This window comes from Zootoca vivipara, chromosome 1 (assembly GCF_965207765.1).
Source record: "Zootoca vivipara chromosome 1, rZooViv2.hap1.1, whole genome shotgun sequence".
Classification (NCBI taxonomy): domain Eukaryota; kingdom Metazoa; phylum Chordata; class Lepidosauria; order Squamata; family Lacertidae; genus Zootoca; species Zootoca vivipara.
Window position 1 is genome coordinate 35,954,521 of NC_142582.1, and position 27,271 is coordinate 35,981,791.

General features: G+C 40.9%; 1 protein-coding gene across 6 annotated transcripts in view; it reads right to left on the reverse strand.

Moving 5' to 3' along the window:
* The window catches only part of KYNU (kynureninase), a 91,457-nt gene that overhangs the window by 1,955 nt on the left and 62,231 nt on the right, over window positions 1–27,271 (reverse strand). For all 6 annotated transcript variants that reach the window (XM_035130853.3, XM_035130834.3, XM_088661818.1 and 3 more), the window contains 3 exons: window positions 8,772–8,824; window positions 7,072–7,157; window positions 1,594–1,824 (listed from right to left, as the gene is read on the reverse strand). In XM_035130853.3, the coding sequence (XP_034986744.1) occupies window positions 1,594–1,824; window positions 7,072–7,157; window positions 8,772–8,824 (370 nt within the window). The remainder of the gene's footprint in view (window positions 1–1,593; window positions 1,825–7,071; window positions 7,158–8,771; window positions 8,825–27,271) is intronic.

Sequence of the window (27,271 nt, forward strand, 5' to 3'; positions counted from 1 at the left end):
AGGGGGAAGATGGAGAGCTAGGGTCCTTGGTATTGATTTTTCCATGGTATATTTTACAGTGCAATTCTATATGTGTTTACTCAAAGAAGTAAGTCTCATGTTTAATGTGGCTTGCTGCTATGTAACTATGTGTAGGGTTGGGCTGTTAAAATCACGAGAAGCCTTTTTTTAGAAGGGAAGGTGGATACTAATTCATGTTTTGTCATTCCAAGCTGAAAAACCAGGGGGACAATGGGAAGAGAAATTAATAAAAATCAGTTATTATGTGATATTCAGAAACTAGTTGCTATATGCATCAGAATGTTTTCAGAGACCTCTGAGCTCTGGCATAGTCACACCCTGTGCCAGAGGACACGGACCAATGCAGAAATAAAGGAATAAGAAATCCCATTGCTTTAGGAGCTCAGATTGTCATTTCCTACACAGGGAAGGTGTAGGAAACTAACAGTCATGTTTCAGTGTATAATCAGTTAATACTGATTTTCAGGATTGGTTTCTTAAAAGAAAAAGGAATTGCGGTGGTGGCCCCAAAAGACCTGCTGTTCTAGAATGTCGGTGCTCTGGGATTCTGAGAATTCTTGTGAGGAAAAGGGTTTGTGGGTGGGAAATATAGTGGCAGGGGAAAGTAAGACTGATAAAGTAGGTCAGGTCAGGGAAGTTGCCTCTGACTTTGTGCATTGCATTATCTTACAAATAAGTAATAGCTGAGAGACTCTCATGGCAGCATATTATTGAAACACATAGGCACATACTGCCATTTCAAATGATACATTAAGAAGCCATTTCTAGCAGATTGTAAAAACATCTCACTTTTGTTTTGTCAGTGGCTAAAAAGATATGAGGAAGGTGACATGCAGACTCCTTCACAGTTTAGTTTCCCCTTCCATAGCAGCACACTACTCCTCTTAATCTTAATGCTGTGGATTTGCTTCAGATCTTTTTCTCCAACTAGGCCCTTCTTGCCTCAGTTTTCCATTTCCTCTTTCTTCTACTCTCAACTCTCAACTACACTCTCTTCTAACTACTTAGCCCATTACTCACTCTTCTGCATTCTACCTTCTGCCTCCTCACCTCTACAGTTCCTGTTTGGGACCTCTCCCCAGTCTTTAATCTATTCCTGTGCAAGATTTTAATCCCAGCCCAACTGGCAACTTTCTGTTCTCTTCCAGAAGCTGAACTGCGAACTGTTTAGTTCTGTGAGCATTCTGAGCCATCACACCAGCTCAGTTAATCAGTGCCACTACTGCAAGTCCAATACAATATAGACAGCTTGACAGCTTCAAAAGTGATTTGAATTAAGCCTTAAAATGCTCAATATAGTCAAGTGGTAACTTTTCTTGCATGCATGCATTTATTTTTGCTGGGGAAGTCTACAATAAAGGTATCACCTTATATTTTTTATTTTGTTTGTTCCCCAGGGCAAACATAATACCACCACCATAAACCAATTTATGTGTTTTGAAGAAGCATATCAGTATTCTGATTCCCCCTCTTTCTCCTGACCTAAGCAGCGGTGAATAGAAGCAATTCTAGAATTATTACACAGCCCACTATCTTTATTAAATAAAGCAATGTGAAGCCTCGGTTACTTACAGCGACACCTCTTTTTTCCAACTCTTTAAAAACATCCTTAATTGGAACTGAGAAGACCAGTGTGAGCTGGCATCCTCTTTCTTCAATTTGGGAAGGTGTGATTATTCTTACAAAGGGCTGCTCAGGGTCATTTGTATCTTCACTATAGTAATGCTTTATCAAATATTCCAAGTAACCAGTCAGAAGAATGGATTTCCTTCTCAGGAGTTTCATTGTAGTTTGACCAAATACCTATATTTAAAATAAAAACAGACAACTTCACCATTGCAGCAAAACAAAGAGAGCCCAGACAAATATAAATGGCATCCTTCTCTACAAAGCCTATATCCTACGATCTACTTTAGTTTTGCAAAAAGTGACTTTTGAGTATTGTAAGATAGTTTATATAAAAAAGCCAGTCATTTTAATGAAAGTAGATATATCTGCACCTGAGCACAAGAGCACTCATAAGGTTGGGAAGAACATTTGTGAACATACCCGTGTTTCCCCTTTTTTAAGACACCGTCTTATAACATTTTTTCCTCAAAAAACCACACGGTGGCTTATTTTCAGGGGGTGTCTTTTTTTTTTAAGTGCTGGTACAACTGGGTCCCACTGGCTCAGGACACTCGGCGCCCTCTTCTGCGCACATTTAAACACCACACTCTAGCCAACTGAGCTCTCCAGGTTTTACTGTCAACCAGGCTGGCAGCAGCTCTCCAGGATTTCAAACTTGGGGGTACCTGGGGGTTAAACCTGGGATCCTTCTGCATACAGAGCACAGGGTGCTCTGCCACTCTGTTATGGTCTTTTCAATTTTCTGCCTCTTCTATTTTTTCCCTTTCCCCTTGGAGGCTTTTAAGCAGAGGCTGGATGGCCACCTGCCTCGGAGACAGATGTGCACACAGGGGGAGGACTTTGTGAGGGAGGCTGTGACCCGTCCCACTCCAAGACGCTTGTGAGGGAAGCGCGAGGGGGATGAGGCTTGGGCCATGCCCCTGGCGCGCGCGCACAACCCCGACTGACGGACCAACTGAGGGAAGGGAGGGATGAAAGGGGAGGAGGGGGAGGGGAGCAGCTTCGGCCCTCAGTGAGGAGGCCGGGGCGGCTGAATGACGAGCCGAAGCGGAACCTTTTGTCTGTCGGGGGGGGGGAGACGCGCGCGCAAACACACAGAGATGCACACACACACACACACACACCCCGAGAGAGACGCGCGTGCGCGCACGCACACACACACTGACACACCAAGAGAGAGAGAGACGCATGGGGGAGAGAGAAAGAGACGCGCGCGCGCACACACACACACACACACACACACCGACACACCGAGAAAGAGAGAGACGCATGGGGGAAAGAGAGAGAAAGAGACGCGCGCACACACACACACCGACACACCGAGAGAGAGAGACGCATGGGGGAGAGAGAGAGAGAGAGACGCGCGCGCGCACACACACACACACACACACACAGAGACGGACGCACAGGGAGAGAAAGAAAGAGACGCGCACACACACAGAGAGAGTGCGGCTGCAGCGCTGACAAAGCACGAAGCAGCGCTGCACTTAGGGGACGATGGCCAGGGAGGGGGGCTGCGGGGTTGAGGCAACGTGTGAAAGGGAGGGATGGCGAGGAAGAAGTGGGGAGTGAACTGATCGGGGCTTTAACATGCCCGCACGCGCAAAAGGGAGGCTTGGAATGTGGAGATCGGTTCTGGCTGCTTCTCTTAAAGTGCGCAAGCAACGAGCCTCTCTCTCTTTCCTCCTGCCGCTCGTGCCCTTGGTGCTCCGTGCGGCGCTGCTTCACGCTTTGTCAGCGCTACAGCCGCCACCACTTCCGGGCACCGACCCGACCCCGCAGGCTTCCTCCTCCTGCCGCAGCCAGCATTGCAGGAGCTGGGTCCTGCTGGCTGGTGCTCTGTGCGGCACTGCTGCATGCTTTATCGGCACTGCAGCAGCCACCGCCGCTTCCGGGCACTGACCCGACCCGGCAGGCTTCCTCCTCCTGTCGCGGCCGGCATGTTGGGTCCTGCTAGCTGGTGCGGAAGTATGGCTTATTTTCGGGGTATGTCTAATAGCTCTCAAATGGTTAAAAACCCTGCCATGGCTTACTTTCTGACTACGTATTAAAAAAGGGGAAACACGGTAGCTGTATGAATGCTGTCGTGAGTTTCATTCTCAAGCTATCCACAATATGCAGATGCTGTGCTCAGGAGAAAAATGTTTTCTCTCAGTAATCCTTATAAGAGCAATGCAAACTAGGTCAGAAATGTTATCCTCATAGTACAGCTCATATTTAAAGTCCCTTCTTCTGGTCACCGTTTTGGCTGATGCGAGGTGGGTAATGACTGGTGATAGCAGCTTCTTGGTGGTGGTATCCTAGGGAGATTTTCCTGGTTTTAAGTCTGTTCTATTTTTTGGCACCAAGTAAATATCGTTTCATTATCATCTAATGAAACTGTTGTTTCAATCTGATTGCTGTAGTTCCAAGGAAGAACAGACTCATCCCTAGAAAGGAACGACTAGGGATGGGAGAATATTTCAGTTCATGTTCTTCTCTGTTTCTTATTTTTCCAATCTTAAATTCAGTTCTACACATTCTCACATCACTCTGAATTTTTTCTTTAAATGTCATGAAAATTCACCAGCATTTTAGTGTGAATTTCTACCTAATATACTCAATGTAAGCAATTCTACATAGTATAAACATTTTCCAAAGCAGTTTCCCCAATCTAAGACATTTTCTCTTATTTTTATGCACACTTGCCTCTAGTATATGCATTTTTTGTATATACATTCCTTAGCTGAAAAACTGTGCTGCAAAATTTGGAGAAGTGTGAATTTCAAGGATGGCTGTGTTCCAGTTTGAATATTGTTTCAGAAAGCAATTAGGCAGGTTTGTCTTTAAATGTGAACTGAACTGAATTTCTCCCTCTTCCCTAGGAACAGCATAAGGTGATTGTTTTTTGGAACCTGAACCCTACACTGCTTGGAGGGTGGTCTTGAGAATAAGAATTCCACCAGTTTAATGGTACTGAGACTTGGGGATGCACAAGGGGGTAAAAATATTGTGTGCCTTTATGTAGAAGCTGTCTACGGTTGCAGAAACTTAGGGTTTCTTCCTGCGAGATTAGGCCATTTAAAGTCTATTCACTTGTGACTTTGCAAGGGGTGTGGGAATGCTGCCAGGAATAATGTCCCCATAACAAACATTCTCTCCTCGCAAAAGGCAGGAGATTGTCCTTGCTGTGCATTTACACTTACATTGCTTGGTATTTTCTTTAGAAGCTGTACCCTCTGTTTAATGCATCCCAGAGCAAGATGGGAAACAATTTTTGCAAGCCACCTCTTGCCAGATACACATTCTATTTCACTGTACTACAGCAATTAGCACAAGGGAATCCTGACTGTGCCAAAAGAGGAACACAGGCGTAAAAAGGCAAGTCCATAGAAACTGATGAGCTCTCATTGCCTTTGACCCCCTGCCGTGGGCTAAATGGCTGCTCCCCCTCCCCCTTATGAACAGCACCATCTGGGTCAGAGCGGAGAAGCATCTCTAAGGTCACATAAAGTTTACAAAAATACAAGAGATGTTTAAGGACAAACAAAACTAATTGCCAAACAGAAGAAAAAGTATTGCTGTGCCCCTTTGCAGTTTTTCAGAGCAGGAAAAGCAAACAGTAAAATTACTGATAATTCTTTGGCTTTATTTATTTAGGACTGATGATAGCATTTAGAAAATTATCCCCCCCCCCCAGATGGATTCAGAATATCCCTAACAGACAACTAAAGGCTGCAATGAATACAAGTACGTTTTAAAAACTTTGAATGTTGCAGGTTACAGAAAGTTATAAAATATTATTTTACTAGACATTCTGTGCATGGAAATGACAATTGATAGAAGTCTCTCTTTTAAGCTCTGAGAACCCCCCCCCCCCCGGAACTCACATACGAGAAGGAAGTTGGCACAATAACGATTCCCTGTCTCAAACATTGTTCCAAGATACACTATCTATTTCAATTGTATCTGCTATTGGATGCACACTTTACTTCCTTGTAGAAACCCTGCAGATTCACAAGCCAAACCTTTATAACACTTTTAAATTTAGCATCTACCTTCATTTTGTTCTCCTGTGTATCAATTGATAAATCAAGCAAGGGAGCCAGAAGATCTTATTCTGCATTATGGGTGACTGCTAGATGTATGTCAATATACAAACATCTGTGGTCACATGCCTGGCCTTTTGGTATAGCCCAGGTAAGTCTGCTAAGCAATGAACAGAAAAGGAAATTTTATGAGATGAAGCGGTCTTACTTTGTAGCCATTATAAGAACGGGGGAAATGACTTACTGACTTGGCACCATGCGTGTAATAGTGTAAAAGATTCAAAATTAAGTGATGATCCAAGATATGGCTAGTTCAAATTAATATTTGTAAGTCAGCCCCATAAGGCTGAGATGAATATTTTGAAAGCCCATTCACAGCTGTGAAAGTTGGGACTGTTTTGGCTATTTTCCCTCCATTGGGCATAAAGTAACTATTTTCAGGAGAAAGGGACTTATTGTGAAAAGTGATGTTGGCAGCACACCCACCCATTTTCTTAACTCTAAACATACTGTACTGTACTTTTGTTGCCACTGAAAGCAATGACAATCCAGACAGCATATTCCCTGCTTGGGACAATGTACTAGGATACTGTTGGGGGAGAGGAGATGGTGACACCTACTACTGGCAGCAGCAGCAAAATTATTTTATAAAGCAAGAAGAGGGGAAGGGGCACTGCTACTATTTTTCCTAGAAAATCCCAATGCGCCAATCCCCCCATACTTCTGTATTTTCTTATTTCTCTTTGCCCACGGCCCCATCCTATTTTCACTGGAGGGGGGGGGACCCTTAAGAGACTTTCAGCTCACCACTAGCTGTATACAACACCTATCTGACCTCTTCATTTCTTGCCAAAAAAATAAAAATACACATGTGAACACACAAGTGCTGCTTTAGTATAAGTGATAACTAGCTGAAGACAGGTTCATTATTTAAAAAAAGAATTCATGGTGCTGGAACATACTTCAGCTTTGTTTTAAAATTAATGCCTGACTCTAGCATTCCATCCAGATGCTACTTCTGCTTTCTCCTCCTCCAAGCAAGTTATGTGGCACAAAATAATAATGATTATTATTATTATTTATTAATTATACCCCACCCATATGGCTGGGTTTCTCCAGCCACTCTGGGGAAGGAAAGGAGCGGCATTTTCTTTGACACCATGGTAGAGGCAGCAACCAGGCACGCATACCAGTGTTCTCTTCACTGGTATGCTATAAGCAGATGTTAAGGCTGGCAGTATATTCATAGCAGTGAGATCATCCTTTTTATATCACATTAGTCTTCAACCCCACTTTTTGTTTAACTGCTGTATGGAACATAATATAGGTTAATACTACAACAAATTGCTTCATTTGTTTGTACTTGATCTGTCATGAAAATGTAACTGCTCACCTCTAAACTAGCATGGAGGGCACACACCAATAAAATCGAAGGGTTTGATAGTCGAAATCCATTGATGCCAGGGCTCAGCTGCAATTCTGCAAGATGAACACATTCTATTAGATCCCTAGCTTTTGTTTGTTCCCAGAACCAAGAACCAATCACCCACAGGGCTTCCATCTTGTCAGAAAGTACTTTTGGTTTTGTTAGCCCTCATCCAGTGTACCAATGCATACAGACATACATACAATGCATACAGCATCGGCTTGGACCTGCATGCCCCCTCCCCCCCCAAAAAATTAGAGAAATATAGCTAAGCGTTATCAGCTTCACATATCGATGACACCAGGCTCCAAATCTCTATATAACTGCTCCCAACAGCTTCATATTGGAAGTTAAACTAGGTAGCTTTGGCAATGAAATGGTTCCCTATGGCAGAACTCCAGGGATTCATGGTATAATCATCTTATGCTCTCTGGATCCTGCCATAAGTAGGGGCAGAACTGTTGCAAAACACAGCCTCTCAACTCTTTCCCACAGAGACAGCTTAATAAAACTCCATAGTTCATTCTGTCAAAAACCTTTGAGTCCAACGTAAGTTTTTAATGAGTAGATGCAATACCATCTTCTTCTTCAGGGCAATATACAGTGGTGCCTCGCTTAACGAATGCCCTGCTTAACAAAATTTTCGCTTAATGAAAGGTTTTTTCTAGCGGAGGTTGCCTCGCTAGACGAATTCGTTTTCGTCTAGCGAATCACGGTTTCCCATAGGAATGCATTGAAATTCAATTAATGCGTTACTATGGGCAAAAAAAAATTCAAAAAAAAAATTCAATGCATTCCTATCGGATTCTCTAGACGAATTTTTTCGTTATAAGAAAAGACCCGTGGAACGAATTAAATTCGTCTAGCAAGGCACCACTGTACCCTTTTCCTTCACACCTGATCACACCCAGCTCGCCTTTATTAGGCAAGGTGAGCAAGTCAAGAAGGCCGACAGCTGCAACCACCTTGTTCACATTTTCAGGCCTCAAAAAATGAAACTAATCCCATAAAATGTGACCAGGTGGTGTGTTGGACACTTCATTTGTACCCGCCACCACTAGAACATTCAAGTTCTTGTGAAGACTAATGCTTTTATAATTCAAGTGCTTAGCAAACATGTCACAGCAATCTTCAGGGGGCGCCAACATCCCATTTATCAGGAGAGATGTTAACAAACCTCTCACCACTCAGGAAAACTATGCTGGACGGCTACTTGAGCGTGCGATAGAAGTAGCAAAATAAGCTTTCTTTGCCATCCCTGTTGCCATGAAACAGGCAGAAGTTTATGCTCTAGTACATGTTAAGTCGTTGGAATATATTATATATATAATCTGACATATTCTTGGCCTTCTCTATTTCTGGCCCAGGGATTTGTGGGACAAGGACTATTACAAAAGCCTTTCAACTCAGTAACTCACAACATAGCAAAATGATACAGCATCTTAAAAACATTCTAATATTGAGTCACCAGGCTGTAAAGTACAGCAACTCAATAAATGACATAAAACTTCGCTCTGCAAAGGCCTGTTAAATGAGAAGTAGGAAGGTGGCCTTCTTGGTCATTGCTTATTCTTCTTCTTAGGGTTGGGGAGAAAGAATCCGATTATACAATCTATATAAACCATAAAATAAATCCTTACATAAAACTGAATAAGAAATATACATACTGTTTTCCATGAGAAACCGGGTTTTGAACTCATGACCCCACCATCCTACCAGCCTAAAAAGAAGGTAAAGGGGTAATGGCACAGTTGGTGACACAATAAAAGTATCGTTGAATGAACAATATGCCCAGTGCCAACAGACACAGAAATGTACAGATGCTGATTCTAGTTCTAGTCTGGCCTGGATGAGAGCTTCAGGCCCTTGCAAAGCTCAGCTCAATGAAGATACAAGCATTGCAAATTCCTATTTTTTTCCCCTGTTCAGAATAAAATCCAAGCTGGAGGAGCATTCCTGACTAATGCTAGCCCATCTGTTGCCCCCCCCCCCTCCACAGACACACCACCCAAACTCCTGAAATGACAGCTCTGTGAGGTCAGGGAAAGTTTCCACTAGGACCTTATCCCGCAACAGGAACCATTTGCAACCAGAAATCATGGAGGCCCACTAATCAACTAATCAACAGCCATAAATGGCAACTTTCTGTCCAGAATTCTGCTGGCTGTGCAAAGCTGTCCGAGGCAGCCAAAGGATAGGGTGAGGCCTGCAAATGATGAGGCAGCATCTACAAAGATGGTTGAGGGGAATGCCCCCTCCCATAGTGAAACCACTAACAAAATAATAGCTTTTGGTTATGACACAACAAGGAATTGTCAAAATAAATATATAAAGCATCGTAAAATTAATGCCTGAGAGATTTTGTTCATGATGCTTTGAATCACATAAGGAGACATCAGCAATTGTTTTTACAGTTTCAAGCTACATTTTATATTTTACCATAAAACACAATGTTAGTACATATTCATGTTATTGCAACATTCCAACTAATTCAATTTTGCAGGTCTTGCATCATTTTAATAGGGCTCGTACAGGAAAAAAACCTAAAACTAAAACTAACTCAATGATCATGATGCTTCACAGAATGATGCTCTAAGCTAAGGTCAAAAACACCAGAGCAAATAAACACTCTCTCAGAATGTCTACATGGAGAACATTAGCCTAACCATATGACAAATAAGATTCAAATCTTGGGTGCTGACCATGTAGAGGTCACTACACAACCCTAATTTTTCCCTGTGGTAGTAGCTCTCCTGAGAGGGGAAATGGGACAAAATGCTGTTAATGAAGGCCTTTTCGGGTCTCTAAGCAATCTTTTCATAAAATTCCAAAGACTGATTAGTAGTCTTCAAATGGGCTTCAAATCTCTCTGCTGTACAATCAGCAAAATGACCATTCAGCATACACTGTGAAAGAAAAATGACATTTCTCATCTTTCGCAACAAAAACACAAGGAAAGGGAAAACAGAAAGAGATCACAATAGATTGAGAGGTTGGAAATGAGGAAGTGCAAAATGCAGATGGGACGGGACAGGAAGAAATATGGGCAAGTAATAAAACCTGGGTGTTCATCAAATACACCAACAAAGCTAGCCTTTTACTCTGCTAATGCAGATTCTGGTTATCAAGTCATAAAGTGTTCAATAGCAAAATGTCAACAAAAAAGATGGCGAAGCAACATAAAGATTTCAGATAACTGAAAAATCTATTTTAACTCACCAATTATTTCTGAAGGCTATTTTAGTCATTGCCTTGCGTACGAGATTTTTCAGTTATCTGAAACTATGCATTATCCTTAGTGCTATCAGCTACCATTTCTTTGGAATGTCAAGAGATGAAAGCAAGACAGGACAGGTGGTATTGGGCAGAGGTCATTTGCAGGGGGACAACTGAGTGCTGAGACTGCTGCCTACACCTCCTGCCTTCTTCCATGAGCAAGAAAGCTTTCCCCAGAAAGGCAATATAACAGTTGGTTTCTTCCACACATTTTCTCATTAAGAAGGCAACATGTGAATGCATTCTGTAACCCTTGTGATAACCACTCAAAAGTAGTCCATAAGCATTTTTGAGGATAGTGGATACAATAAAAATAAAATAAAGAGCAATTAAATCTCCAAGATGGAGATGTTAGGTTTCAGTGGCGAGCTTCTTGTTCTTTGCGTTCCCTGCCCCTACCCATCCTCTACCTTATCACATGAACTGTTTCTTTAGAATCCCATAGACATAGCTCAGGTTATAGTTGCACTTAATTTTCAGTTGTTCTTAGTTGTACATTTGGGGGCATTCTACCTCATGACCTGGGAAGGGGCTGCAAATTGAAACTCTAAAGGATTATTGATTCTGGAAAGGGTGAGGGCAAACATAAAATTAGGGCTGACAATTTTCTGCAAAATATTAGCCTGTGATTATTTGAAATAGCTAAGGGCTTAAGACCTGACTATAATGGCTTTACAAATACATATTTTTTTAAAAAATATATATATAGTGAAACTGATGCTAAAGTAAAATTTATTGAGGAGCAAATATTTGGAATGCAAAATGAGTATTTATAATCCATTAACTTTTAAGAATATACTCAAGTCTCTGGACACCAAAAACATGCTTAACATAAATGGCTTCTTCATTTTACAGTTTGAATAACCATTTTGCAACAACTTATACTTGGTGGTCCCCCAGGCTTTGTGTCTTGATGTGATGCTACCCAAAAGGCAATTGATACCTGGGGGTAGTAAAGACATGGGCTGGTTCTGTGCCCATAGTCGCCTTTGACTGGACTTGACTGTTCAGGGGTCATTTACTTTTTACATTTGCCCCTGTGCTTTAGAAGCCAACACATGCAGTGACCACTTTCCTGACTGGTATCAGTGTGAAGAGGCTGTGTTGGATTCCTTCCTCAAGGGCAAGACTTCTGATTGACTGGGATTCCAATGGCCATGGACCCCTATGTGCATACATACGGTGCCCTATACACTCTTGCAACACACTAAGAGGCTTTAAAATCTACTGTACATTATTTGAATGCTGTATAGTGTGTGTGTGTGTGTGTGTGTGTGTGTGTGTGTGTGTGTGTGTGTGTTAATAGTGTGTGTTAATTTTTGCTGGTTTCCATTTTTGTTTGGTTTGGTTTTATTGTAACTTTTTGTAAGCAGCCCTGGGAACCTGTTGGATGGACAGCAGCCAAATTAAATAAAGAAACAAAACTAAACTGGAGTAATAACAGTGCACAGCTGCAGCAGGTAATAATAGATGGAGGATACAGTTGTTGCCCAATTTCAAGGTGGTAATGTCATATGATTAGAAATTAAAAAGCATATTTCAGCGGCCTGGTTTTTAACCTACACAAGCAGCTCCCGTTTTGCCAGTCAAGAGGCAGCAAGACAGAAAATTTCTGGAGAGCAAGAATTATGCCCGAAAGGATCATAATTTGCCCCCATTGCTTTCAAGCACGGTTACGCTAGGGAGCAATCCCATCAGTAAAAGTTTTGTGTGTTTTTATCTAGCTCAGATTTCCTTTCACATCTGTGTGCTTATAGTGAAGCACTGGGCATTCAAAACTTGACTTGTTTCGTTTGTAGTTACATTAATGATGCAAGAGTGTGGGATATAATGATTGCTATGTATATGCGGTGTAGACATCAAAGGAGATCCAGTTTAAAGAACGTAAGGGTGGGGGGGATCCTTTGACCTTTGCTTCTGAATAACAGATGAGCATGCTACTCATTTATAATTTATAACCCGGAGGATCACAAGGTTCATTTGTGTTCTAGGGAGGGGAGGATCCCATCCACACTGACTACAGATTATTATTTTTAAAAAAGAATGAACAAAATTGGGCTTGTATTTATGTGGCTTGAGTTTCAGGGCAAACCTTCCTGTCTGTGCATTCCCCCCACACCATCAACAAGACAGAGAAGCAAATGAATGGCAGAAGGTGAGACACCCCATAAAAGGGCAACTTTTCTATAGCGCTGTACTTCATAAACATTCTCAACATGAGCTTTCTCTGCTCCATCACACTTGTCTTTTTCATGCTCAGCTTCGAAAGAGGCACCCTCAGAATTTATGATCACCACTTAGAAAAGTGCAGTCAATGCTTGCAAAGCTTACATTTCTGCAGAGCAGAAATGGGCATAGATGGTCATGTCACACTCTGGACTCCTACACACTTCCATTTGTCCCATGGTGTCTAGACAGGGGTCTGGGAGGTTCTTCTTTTGTCTTACCAGTGTTTACTGCTGAATCAGAACAAACGTCAGTCGAGTCTTCTACGGATTGACGTTTGTTCTGATTCAGCAATAAACTGTGGGTTACCCCAGGGAAAGCGGGAAAGACCTCTTGGATCCATGCCTAGAAATCATGGGGGAAATGGACGAAATAGCGGGACAAAGGAAGAGGAGCTGAGCTATGCTGAAGCACGGTTGCAGCTGGAAAAAGGCTTATCTTATTTTTCCTCCCCTTTCCAACACACATTTTGCCACTCTTCCAGAGTTTTAACCTACATCACATGGCTTTCTAAGGACGAAGACACATGAGATTTGTAAAATACATAGTTTAAAACCGAAAATGATATATCTCACTGATATATCACTTGTGTTTATAAGGAAGATCTGCAGAGGGGGGGGTGGTCAAGATTCATTTCATACTGCTATAGGTTGAGGGTTTTTGTATCCACTGTGTTAAAACTTTTCTTGCATTTTAAATTATCAACTGTTCTATCTACAGACATCATGGCAGTTCATTATTAGCAGATTTCTCTCTTAGAATGCTGTAGCTATCCTATAGTTCTATGAAAAGGTATTTTTTTAAAAAAACCAAGGGTTAACAATAGTCAAATAATGAGACATTTTCATTGGATGCAAAACAATGTTTTCCTATTTAGTCTTTTGTGCAGCCCAGGAACAAAAAATAATGAGAGAAAAATAAATGTGTTTTTTTTAAAAAATAAACTAAAAAAAATAAAAATAAAGATATCTGGTGACTGGCATAACTATCTTGACTTGGTTGTGGCATGTAAAATGCCACAATTTGGAATAATTGTTTTACCCAAGAAGTAACTGGATGTCCTTTCTGATTGCAGCTTTTATTTTCACATTCAGTAGAGAGTTTAATTTAACGGTTGTAGCAAATGCACTCTGTGCATGAAAAACGCATTGGCTGTTTGGTCAACCAAGTGCAAGGTGATTTACTGCTGATAGGGATTTGAAAACAGAGGGTGCAGATGTCCTCTTTAAAGATATATATTTTTTCCTTGTTAAGTCTTTTAGATTCAGTTCAACTGGGAATACACCAATCTCTGAGCATGTCCCTCCATATTACCCCTCTAGGTCAAAACAAAGGGAGATTGAGTTCACTTTTATAACAAGATACAAGTTTTCTGTGCTCAGAGTATGTGAAAGAGAAATAGCCATTATACTGGGAATCCAATCAGGGCTTGTTGAATTCATACAAAACTCCTCTGGAAGCCTCTAAGGCTTTTGTGATGAGGAAAGGTAATTTCATTCACAGAGAGCAGGCAGAGAAAAAGTATGAGCAAGCTCCAAAAAGAATTGAAGTCTAAATTACATCCTAAGAAAATATCTTACTCAAACCAACCCCTCTAAGGCTAATGAAGTTGAATTAAAACTGTTAAATCAGCTTATGATCAACTGTTACTGCAGAGTGTACATATATCACTTTTATTTAACTACATCTACAGAGAAGAAAGGGGGGCTGGAGAGAAGACAGCCAGAAATACTTTAGAACTGCTATTGAGAGTATCAGTTCCCTGCTTTCCTTCAGAAATTAAAAATCAACCTGGGAGCCAATTTATTCCTACAGATTATTAATGAAGTACACAGTAATTATTCTAAAAGTATTGGGAGGAAACCAATACCATAATAGTGAAAAATTATAAGACAATGCCTTGCTGCTTTAAAAAGCCTGTGAAAATGTGATAAAACTTTCCAGTGTGCCTCAAAAAGATTAAAGATAACACAGGTGCTGTTTCAGAGATGCAACTTTTTCCTTAATGTTGTCAGTTGCTCATGACTCTTATGATAGTTTGTAAATCACTTTTTCTTTAGCACCATGAATTAATTCACATAGACTATGTAACTAGGCACTAAAGGGCCCTACATTTCTGAAGAGAGAAAATAATATATATTTCTACTAGACATCTGCTTTATTAGACAGAAATTAAAGAATATATTAACTGGGTCAAGAATTGCAAGTAGCATTTTGCATTGACTTCTAAGCTGAATATACTGTACATCTCAGAAATCAGTATAAAGCAGTGTTGAAAATTTATATTCAATTAAAAATACTTTCTAGTGCTAATAATGCAATAATAAGCACCCACCAGTAAGGTTTAGGGATAGCCAAAGAGAACAATTTAAATGCACACGTCTTTCATTATGTTAAAAGAGCTAGAATCAAATATAGAAAAGCACCCAATAATGATTTCTCCTTATTACAAGGTGATCTTTTCTGTTCACCTTGTGACAAGGAACATGCATATATTAAGCTTGCTAATTGTCCCACATTATACAGAATTGTACAATAATACAAGCCAATATACTTATTATAGCTTGGTTTTTGTATCAGTCACATGCTGAATATTGAAGGTTGCGCTGTTTTTGCTATACGTATAACTTTGTAAATGATTACACTGCCTGTGTTGTGTAAAATTAACTGAATGAAATAGCTCTTTTCTTTTTTGAAATTTGTACTCCTTACTAGCTCCAGATGTTTGCAGAACTTTAGATTATCCTTATTCAATTCTCTTGACAGTTTTGGGCTTCCTTGACATCCTCTTTCTGCCAAATTCCCAAGACAGGTAGGTGTCATCTTTGACTTCTCATGTGCACTTATTGAGAAGAGGAGCTGAGTGCTGGGTGGATATACAGAACAGAAACTGACGAAAGGCCTACATATCCAGCACATTATGGTTTCTTAGCTTATGTTAATAGGCAATTGCCTCCAGTATAAAGATAACCTCCCTGATGACTCATAATGTGACTAGAGAAACTTCTTCAGTCAGCATTCAATGCCCTGGCGCTTGTGTGTGAAGCTGTATTGTGAATCCTCTCTGTATGATGCATCTGCCTCCCCCAAGAGATTGTGAAAAGTGGAGACTTTTCAAATCTCCCACGCAGAAAAAGTCCAAACTCCTACGCTGTACACATCCCACCTAGTTTCATCTTAGCTTTGCCTAGTTTCTAAAGAGGCAGATGTGGAAGTAGTGCTGCATAGTACTCTACTCTATCTGTTCTGCGAAAGGACTTCTAGAAATCTGGATAGGACTTCTAGGAAAGTGTCTGAAAGGGAGAAGGGTAAAAAGATAATATGGATCAACTGTGCACAACATTCTACATGTTTAGCATGTACAGCATTACCTGCTGTAAGTGCAGGTAATGAAGCTTCAATGGGTAGAAACACATGTTGAATCCCACAGCAGAAAATAAGCTTGGGGTATTTTTGAATGGGAAAGGCTTAAGAAACTCATACTCAAAATTGCAGCCTCTTGAGGCTGCTTTTCATCCACAAAACTTTACATGAATGTGTGCATGACATGTAGGTGCCGCACACTTTCTTAATGTTCCCTCTTTTTTGAAAAAAATATGCCCTTGGATATTTGCCATTCACTTGGAGAATCCAAGAATTAAACCCTGCAGGCCTATTCTGTGTCTAGATTGGCCTAATCAATCACATCTCCCAAGACAATGTCCCATTAAACCTAATTAGCCAAAGCCTTTATTCCTAAACTGCCTCTACTCAGGGGAAGTTTTAACTTTTGGTTTTCAAATGAGCTAGAGGCACTTAAAATGCTCTCCCCTCTTCATTTGGCAGCAAAAATAGCTTATTTTTGAGTACAGTCAAGGGTACTTTAAGAAGTTGGTGTAAAATTTTGATACAGCCCATGAACATCTTAATGTTATCTTGCAACATTATATGAGAAATGGGTAGCTGCTCAGATGAGAAATTCACTTTCTTTCCTTTTGTGCAAAGTCTCAATAAAAATGCCGTCTAAACCACCAGCATCTAAATAGTTAGAAACCATTTCCTTTATTAGCTTTGTAAATTACCGTCATTAGAATCCCCTTGCTCTGATTTCACATGACCCTTCTTAAGAAACAATTACAGTCTATCAGTAATAGAAGCAAATCTTTCCAAGGACACCCTCTATACCACCACTAAATTCTTTCATCTCATTCCAATGACAACAACTTTTAGGGATGTTAATCAAAGCAGACTTGGTTACACTTTTAAAATAGAAGCCTCTCAGGTAAATTCATTTATTTATTATCAGAATAAATGTGTGTGTGCGCGCGCTTGTGTGTTTTTGTGTACACAGATGAGGTTTCATTGTAAAAGTCATGACATCTCTCCTGTTTTAAATCCCACTTCAAATAAGGCATTTTCCAGAGCACGTGACAGTGATGCCCTGTAATGCTTTTGACCATGCAGTTGTTTATTTCTCTAACCCAGGGGTCCCCAAACTACGGCCCCCGGGCCGGATGCGGCCCAATTGGCCTCCCAATCCGGCCCGCGACGACCCCCGCCGCCCGCTGCCGCCGCCTGCTCTTATGGCGCGCGGCGCGGCGGCGATCTTCAAAATCGTCAAAAAATCGCCGAAAATCCTTTGTGCGCATGCGTATGGGCCTCTCCCGACCCAGAAGAGGTCATTTCCGATGCACTTCCGGGTCGGGGGAGGCCCATACGCATGCGCACAAGCGATTTTCGGTGTTTTTTTTCCGCCCGTGTGCGTGTGTGCATGCGCACGGGTGCGCACTCCCCCGCCCTCCGGCCCGCTGCGCGCGCACTCCCCTACCCTCCGGCCCGCCGCGCGGTCGGCGCGGCGGGCACTGGCCCGAAGCCCGGTATGTCTGGGGACCCCTGCTCTAACCCTAGTGCAGGTTAGCCACACATGAAGAAAAAACAGACTTACGAACTGTGGTCTGAAGCAGAAGAATGAAGGAATAAAGCACAAGAATGAAAGCAATTCACCTCGTTGAATGTATTCACTATCTGAATGTATTATAAGCTTTGCTTCAAACCTGGAGCCTGATGTACAAGGTATGTCTCTCCCTACCCACAGCCCCCCCCCCCACTAAACTTTGAATAGCTGTTTATTTCTACCATTTTTTTTTAAAAAAAAAAGATAGATGCTTTTAAAGCATGTTTCTTCTGGGTAGAGCATCCCACCCAAATATCGCAGAAAACTCTACCTGCTGGTAAGCCTGTGATAAGTTTAAGACTTCATAATAAATCCTTTCAATTTAATACTAGGCGGTGTACTGTTTTGCTTTAATCCTCTGCTGAAGCTTATCTATTATTCTCTTGCCTGCTTTACATACATTTATAACCCTTTCATCTTTTTGAATTGTACATTTTGAAAGCATTCAGCTTAGGAAAAGTTGTTCCCAGCCCAAAACTCAATTGCTCAGAAAAAAAAGACTTTTGTTGTGCTCCCTGAACCACGAAGCTGCAGCAACAAACATGCTACCCCTACCCTGGCTTCAGGATAATAATAATAATAATAATAATAATAATAATAATAATTTATTATTTATACCACGCCCATCTGGCCGGTGTCCCCCCCCCCCCCGCCACTTACTTAAGGCAAATTAATGATCATAAATATCCTGCCATGGATACCTACCATATGCTAAAGACATTAACAGTAGCATCTCATGGCCATAAGTCAGCCATACCTAGCTTTGAACAGCCTACATTTCAGAGATGCTCAAAACAAAATGATGCTCGTCTTTTTACTTCCCATCCAACCACCAAAATTCACACTTGTGAATTCCCATAGCCCTTGCATTTCTGGCTATTAGTCCTTATATTTAAATACTATTTACAATCCCACTGCAGACATCGCAATAAGATCAACTTTGTTTCACAATGCGCATAACTCACAGTTCAACATGCATTTACGACATGAACAGGGATCATTCTCACATCAGCACATGGTTGCTACAGGGAAATACCTTGCACATGTTGGCTCTCAGCTGCCATAGTCTATGATGACCTAGTCATATTTACCTGCTGTCATGCATAGACAAAAGTTTGTAGTCATCATACTACTCATTATGATGACTGTATACTCCTTCCAGTATAAGAGCCTCAGAACACGAGTTGCTGGGTAGGGGGGCGGGGGATGCTACAGCAATAGCAGAGGTCTATTGCCCCTAAGCCTTGCTTTTGTGCTTCTCAGAGTCATATACTTTGACATGATGGGAACCTGAATGCTGGACTAACTAGGACTTCAATCTAATCCAGGATGGCTCTTCTTCAAAGTGTTAATGGGCTGAACTAGAACTTGCAAGTTTAGTTCTGGTGAAGTCACCCTATAGAATGTAAGTGTCAACTAATTGGATTGTGACCGGCATAATTTCTAAAAACAAATAAAAATATAACAGAAAAAACAATAATTGACTCTAAGACTGAAATCAGAACAGCAAAAATGAGTCCTATCAGTGATCACTGCTGTGAAGGAGTCACACTGTTCTTATTTACATAGATGTGGGCTTCTACATAGGCCTACCATTACCCATTTAAATTCATAGCCTTTTAGTTTTGTGTACAAAGAGAGGGGGAGTCTCTTGTGCCTAGCAGCTACAGATAAATTCATAATTAAGATCAAGTGGGCTCTGGTAACAAAAACTCAGAAAAAAGAAATGTTTTAGTGGTAGGACTCTGCTGTTTTAGTTCTGCAAAGTCAAACTTTTTGAGTTTTTGCAATGGTATTGTTATTTGTTTGTGCTAGTCGGAACTCACCATGAATAACTCCCTTGTTCTCTTATAATGGTAATGATGTCCAAATGAGAGGTGCTGGAACTGAGTTCTTCTTCCAGTTACTAGCCTTTTGTCACCTTTTCTTTTTTTGCTTTCTCTTACCCCTGACTCTATACGAATAAAGGTTCTGTTCTCTCTCTCTCTTTACAAAGCACCTATTTCCACCATCCTTCAAGATTATTTTGAGAATCATTTAGTCCATAAAGCCTTTCCTGCATTACCATAAGCAATGGCTTTAGAGTGCTTCTTTCTACTAGTTAATACACTTCTGACCTTTCCTAACTACTCCTTTATATCCTTCAGTTCTGCTTCATCCAACTTGCTTAGAACACATGGCACTTGATGTGTCCTTACTTTAGTGTCTTTTCAGATCTAGCACTATGTGAAAGGATAAAATATCCCCTCTTCACTTTTCTCAAACTATGCATAATTATATATATATATATATATATATATATATATATATATATATCCTTTCCCTATTAATTTGAAATCATGTTCAGCAGCCTGAAGTTTCCAGGCATTTAAAATAATATTAATAATGGTATTCCTTTAGCTATCATCTCATCCTCTAAAAGAGGAGTTGGTGTTAAGAGACATTTACATTTCAAAATGTGTGGTTCAGCGATTTTAAAATTGAGACCTTCCAGACCCAATCTATACCTAGCGACATATTGCTGCTTAATCTATTTACTCTAAAACCTCTTACACGAACCTTCTGATGTGTGGGCATTCATTAAATTTGTCATCTGAAAGTGATATTTAAGATATGAGTACCTCACCAATATCTTTAGTGAAGATAGATGCTAATTATTCATTTGGTTCTGGCAGGGATCCTGCTTTTAATGCTTTTCACTTTCTTATTGTTTGATTATAAAAAGGGAAAGAAAGCCATTACTTACTGAGCCATTCTGTGAACCACTATGAACTGACATCACTTTATACAATTGACTTTTAGAGTCTCACCATTGGAGCAACAGGTGCCATTTCTGATATGCTGGGAGGGGTTGTTCCCTTCCTGTGATGTAATACAGCTGCACTTATTTGACTGGGGCACTCAGTAGGCCCCACTGTTTACCTGTGTACAAATTATTGTGTGGTCTGTGAGCAGAAAACCCACCTTATCTCATATATGCAGAAGTCCGTTGCCATTACTGAGAGTTGGGACATACTCTGCCTAGTGCTATGGTAGCCAATTTCCCTCCATTTGATAGTACGGGGCTTGAACATCCACCCTTGGTCTTATATGTATCTTTTTGGTTTATAGCACCGTGCACAATACATAAACGCAGAGTGCAAACATTTTGTCTAACAAGAATTTCTGCAATTGCAGCCATGGGTGTCTGCATGTACCCTGTTCATTAGATTATGTGTGCCCATAGGACTGAAGTTGTTCAAACAGGAAATCCGTGAACAGGTGGAAGAAATGCAGTAATGGCATGAGCTTCTGTCTGAATCAGACCTAGCTGGGATGAAAGAAAAGCATTAATATGCTGGATATACACAGCATGTTCTACTCTTTAATGCTTCATATGTTGAACGGCTTAACATTGCCACTGAAAACAACTGCTGGGTTTAAGAATGGGAGAAATGTTTGTGATGCGGGAGTTCATAATACAAGTCACCCCATCTCAAATAAGGTTGATCAAAGGTTGATAAAAGGTTCCTTTGAGCTTTCTCCAACTGGATGGCGATAATTGTTTGTAGCCAGAGATTGGGCCCTTTCAATTGTTGCATTCAAGGACTGGGCAGAGGAGGAATGGTGGAGACCACCTCCCTATCCTGACCCTTCCAGGGAGGAGGAAGAGGAAGACAGTATAGATTTACAACAGTAGTTTGCGGGAGGTCACAGCTCAGAGGCATATGAGGGGGAAAGTTGGGAAATAATGGGAGAGGAGGAGGAGGTGGAGGAAGCGGAGCGACAGCTGACTGACACAGTGATTTGAAAGCATCCCAGACCCTCCATCTCCCAGAACCTGGTGATCCTTGAAAGTAGGAGAGCAAAGAACTCAAAGACAGAAGGCACATAGCAACACTTGCAGAAGTAACGAATGAGGAAGTGGGAGAGACAGGGTGGTGGAGATTCACTCAGGACACTGCCATTATCCAAGAGGCTGGGTTCTATAGTCTCTCTCTGTAAATACTGAACAAAAAAGGATGGTAAGAAACTTTTCCTTGTCTTTATGCTTTCCTGGGCAACCAGCCAGGAGTAGCTGACAGCATCCCGACAGGTGCTTTTTAAATAGAAAAATAGGTGCCAGTACTCACCATGAAGTTGTTACAGTAAGTGTCACACTTTTTAATAACAAAAAAGAGGTGCCAGTACAATGTACCCTTGGTACCTTAAAAAAACACTGGGTGTAGGAATGAAGAAGGGGAAGGAACTGGCTAACTGTGTCTCTGATAACATCATTATGGGAGTGACACGATCCAATTTGAACTTTGAACTAGAGCTGTGAACAAATGGACTCTAGAAATTATCCACCTTTTTTGTAAGTAGAGAAAACGAGGGACCCATTTCACTAAATCTCCCTGTGGAGGAGAAAGAGAAATTCTCCAACAATTTATTGGAGGTGTAACTCACTATTATCAGTGGTGGTAGCAAAGCATTTTTTTTCCAGCCCCAAAGGTATTGTGGCTGCTTCTGCTGCAACAAGTGGAAGCAGCAGCAACCGACTTAGTAGATGTGGCTTGCTGGGCATTACAAAAGCGGAGAAGAGTATTTGGGGGAAATTTGGCAAAGCAGCCTTCAGAGAAAAATCTCAGAAATTTTATCAGAAAAAATGTCTTCTGTAAAATATGGCAACAGCTCTACTTTGAGCCCCTATATAAATTATTTTCACCAAATACAATTCATTCTTTTTTCATAATTCCTTGCATAACTATTTTTCATAATTTTTCATAATCCCTCGTGTAACTATTCTTTTAAATTATAGCTTATTTTTTGTATTTATTTGTTACCATATTTTAAATTGTCATGAGCTGACCCATGATAACTATTATTATTATTATTATTAAATTAAATTTATATAACACCCTATAACTGCAGGTCTTAGGGCAGTTGACAAGATAAAATTGCAAAATAAAAATGCAAAATATATAAGCAAAATATATATGATACAGCCAAATAACACCCCCCCCAAAACACATATAAACCTTTAAAAACAATTAATTTTTGTAAAAATAATTGTTTTTTATAAAAAAATTAAAAACACAATTTAAAAGCAATTTAAAAGAATGTAAACAGTACTCTCTGCTGGGCAGCAGCAGTCCTTTTGTAGTCTGTTTGGTTGAGAAAAGCAGGAGGAGAGAGATACAAACTGTACAAATAAAATAAATACAAATAAGCTAGAACGGTATCCTAGACTGATGCTTATGTACTCACTGGAACAGTTTCCTAGCTAGAATCTGTTTCAACATTTTTATGGCTGCCATTGCACATCTAATGGCTACTCAGAGAACTGGGTCTAATGCACTCAGAGAACTGAGTCTTCCCAATAGGAAGGTGATTGAGCGAGTGGTTGCTGAACAACTCCAGGCATGCCTGGAAGAAGCGGACCATTTGGATCCCTTCCAGTCGGGATTCAGGCCTCATCATGGGACTGAAACTGTCTTGGTCGCACTGGTTGATGATCTCCGGCGGGCTAGGGACAAAGGTGAGAGCTGTTTCCTAGTTCTGCTGGATCTCTCAGCGGCTTTTGACACCATCGACCATAACATCCTTCTGGACCGTCTAGAGGGGTTGGGAGCTGGGGCACTGTCATACAGTGGTTCCGCTCCTTCCTCCTGGGCCGTATTCAGAAAGTGGTGGGGGGGTGAGTGTTCAGACCCCTGGGCTCTCACTTGTGGGGTGCCTCAGGGTTCTGTCCTCTCCCCCCATGCTTTTTAACATCTATATGCAGCCGCTGGGAGAGATCATCAGGGGGTTTGGGCTCGGTGTTCATCAGTATGCGGATGATACCCAGCTCTACTTCTCTTTCAAATCAGAACCAGTGAAGGCGGTGAAGGTCCTGTGTGAGTGTCTGGAGGTGGTTGGAGGTTGGATGGCGGCTAACAGATTCAGGTTGAATCCTGACAAGACAGAAGTACTGTTTGTGGGGGACAGGGGGCGGGCGGGTGTGGGGGACTCCCTGGTCCTGAATGGGGTAACTGTTCCCCTGAAGGACCAGGTGTGCAGCCTGGGAGTCATTTTGGACTCACAGCTGTCCATGGAGGCACAGGTCAATTCTGTATCCAGGGCAGCTGTCTATCAGCTCCATCTGGTATGCAGGCTGAGACCCTACCTCTAGTTATCTCTCGCTTGGACTACTGCAATGCGCTCTATGTGGGGCTACCTTTGAAGGTAGCCCCACATAGAAACTACAATTAATCCAGAATGCGGCAGCTAGACTAGTGACTGGGAGCAGCTGCCGAGACCACATAACACCGGTCTTGAAAGACCTGCATTGGCTCCCAGTCCGTTTCCGAGCACAATTCAAAGTGTTGGTGCTGACCTTTAAAGCCCTAAATGGCCTCGGTCCAGTATACCTGAAGGCGCGTCTCCACCTCCATCGCTCTGCCCGGACACTGAGGTCCAGCGCCGAGGGCCTTCTGGCGGTTCCCTCACTGCAAGAAGCCAAGTTACAGGGAACCAGGCAGAGGGCCTTCTTGGTAGTGGCACCCGCCCTGTGGAATGCTCTCCCACCAGATGTCAAAAAGAAAAATAACTACCAGACTTCTAGAGGACACCTGAAGGCAGCCCTGTTTAGGGAAGGTTTTAATCTTTAAGAAATTAGTATATTTTAATATTTCTGTTGGAAACCGCCCCGAGTGGCTGGGGAAACCCAGCCAGATGGGCGGGGTATAAATAATAAATTTATTATTATTATTATTATTATTATTAAACAGTATAGTTCATATATTCCTCCCTGGAGCCCCATGTCCAAACAATTGATGGTGGCCTGTAAGAATGGTAGAGCCATCTTACAATATACTTGTTACTTCTAGGAATATTTTCCAGTCTAGGAAAATTGGGTTCCCTGTGTTTTTCAATAATGTGCTGAACTGGAAGCATGGAAATTCCCATACGAATATGCTTTGCAGCTCCAGAATGTTCCTAACTTATTTACTGAATTTTATTTTATCTTACCAAGGATCTCAGACTACATGATTTTTCCCTCCCAGCCCATACCCCATTTTTACTTCTATAACAACCCTATCAGGGAATATGGCTGGCCCAAGATTACCCAGCAAGCTTCAGGACTGAGTAGAAATTTGAACTTTGTCACTCCAATTTCAGCTAAACACTAGCCATTACATCAGTCCGGCTTTCACAAGATATATTAATAACATCACCATTTGCTTTTATGTATGCTACAACGGCGGCAAGAGTATTGCTAGCCAAGAATTGGAAGACCCATTAATTACCAACAGTGGATGATTGGCAAATGAAAATGATGGAGTATATGGAACTGGCTGAGATGACCGGGAGAATCCGCGACCGGGGAGAAGAAGCGACAGAAGAAGATTGGAAAGATTTCAAAATTTATTTTTTAAAAAATGGTAAAATTGTATATTGAGATTAGATTTAGAAGTTTATATAAACTGCGGGTTTGGGAATTATGTGAAGTAAATTGAAGTATGAGAGATTTGAAATCATAAGGAGTTTTAAATAATGAATTGGAAATTGCTAAAGATAAAGGAGTATTGAACCGCAGACGGAGGGAACTCGAGGAAGTCCCCCCCCCCCAATACAATGTTAAAAGAATAAGGATTTTGCATTCGGATTTTTGTATTTGTCTTTTTAATGTTGTTTTATTGTGTTTATTGTTATTTTCATATTGTTGTGTTTTTTGTTATTGTGTTTATTGTTATTCTTATATTGTGCTGTTTCTTTTTGTTGTAAAATCAATAAAAATTATTATAAAATAAAATAAAATCATTTGCTAGGATGCAATTGTGGTTTCTGGGGCTTGAAAAATACAAGGCAAGACAGGGAATACTTGAATGTTCCAGAAATGTTAACAAAAAAAAAAGGTTTGTAGCTAATGGTGTTGTTTTATGCCCTGTGTTTTTGAAGAAATATAAAGTGCATATCTGATCCAAAGCAAGATAAATGACATTAGAGACCAATATTGCCTCTTAATACATCTTGTTAAGTCGTATTAAATATTAAACTTATTTGACAAGCGGACAAGAATAAGGCCTCTTCTGTGGCTTACCCCATTGGCATTTTGTTTAAAGAAAGCTATAATTTACAGCATACATTGTAATTTAATAAATTTCAGAAAAAATACTTTCCTATAAATATCAATAAAGTGAAGAGAATATGAAAGATGAGAAGTTATAAACAAATCTATAATGGGCAGGGGAAAAGGTAGCCATTGGTCACTGGATGAAAGCAATTGATCAAATCATTTAAATGGCATCAGGAAGATCAAGTGGATAGGAATTTAATTACTTCTTTAAGAGGAGGCTAAAAGGCAAGGAAATGAAATCATAATACAAGTTTGTATGTTGGAATGACCCTGTATGGCCACTGGGTGTCATCCTTGATTCAAACGACGAGTAAAGAACTTCCAGACACAGCATAACATCTGCAACTTCAACAGCAGTTAAATTCTACTCTATTTGATTGTATGGGATACAGCAAATTGTTCTGCATTTAAATCAGCTATAAAATGGAATACTCTGACATAGACAAATTCACTTTCGTCTCACTCCCTTATTTGGAGACCATCCTGGTGACGTAGGAAGCAAAAAGCAGAAAAACACAACAAGGATGTGATTGCTCGAGATCAATATGTACAATATGAATACTAATCTTAAAGTCCCAAATAAATGCTAAATAGTAAGGCTAATTTTGGAGGTTTCATGTTCCCCATGGTACCCAGATTTAAACTGTATTTGCTTTCCTAGATTCCCCTCCCCGTTGTTTATGTTTGAGCATGGAAGGACATAAGAATTACTAGTTTTAGTGACTGAAAAAAGCATGCTGTACGCTGATGGTACTATAAAATTATTGTACTACTAAGATACCCTGACAGACATTGCATTTCCATTGCTTTGTTCTGCAGTGTTTCTGTGTTCTGTCTTGTTTTTAGTTTTAAAGATTGCATATACAGTTCTGCAGGCGTACAAATGCACATTATTACCATTATTATGCTTTCCGAAATTATGGCAAAACATAGCCATTTTCAGTATTTGAAATAAAGGAAATCATTGTATAAGTGGCGTTTAAGCTTTTATGCCGAATAATGTTGGAAATCTATAGTTAATAGCTCCGCTCCACAGACTATACTGTCAGTCATAGTTTATTATGAATATCCAGGAAAGGCTGATCTAGAATATAAACCTAGTCAGCATATGCTACAGTTCTTTTGCAAAGGCATGGTCTATGCAGCTTTGACTAGTGTCTGAAATGGGGATGTACAAAAAATGCCTTTTCCAGAAGGCATCAGGTCTGGCAAAACTCATGCCCCTAAATGTTGTGGGCTGAAGAGATAAGGCATTCAGGTCCCAGACCATCAACGTTTTACATAATAGTGGTAAGTAATGGGTTTCCCAAAACTGTCTAATTCAAGTATGCTCCTCCTCCATCTCAGACCCATCACTTCATTCCCCATCCTCCAACTCAGGATAACTGAAATAGATCCAGGCGGTCATGTGCCAGGCAAAAGTTATCTATGTGCAGGTGTTGATCTTTTTATTTGGGCTTGTCTCTAGCTCTGAAGAGCCTTCCACATCCTCTTCAGAAGAGGAGTGCTGTTTCAGTCTTAGAATGTTACTTGGGGGACCTGGAGGGTGGCTACTCTACTGACCACTTAATAATGAGGGATGAGACCCCAAAACCGTTCTCTGCCCAAGCATCTCAGCTGAAAGGTTCAATAATAAGGTGCTTTTTATCTGC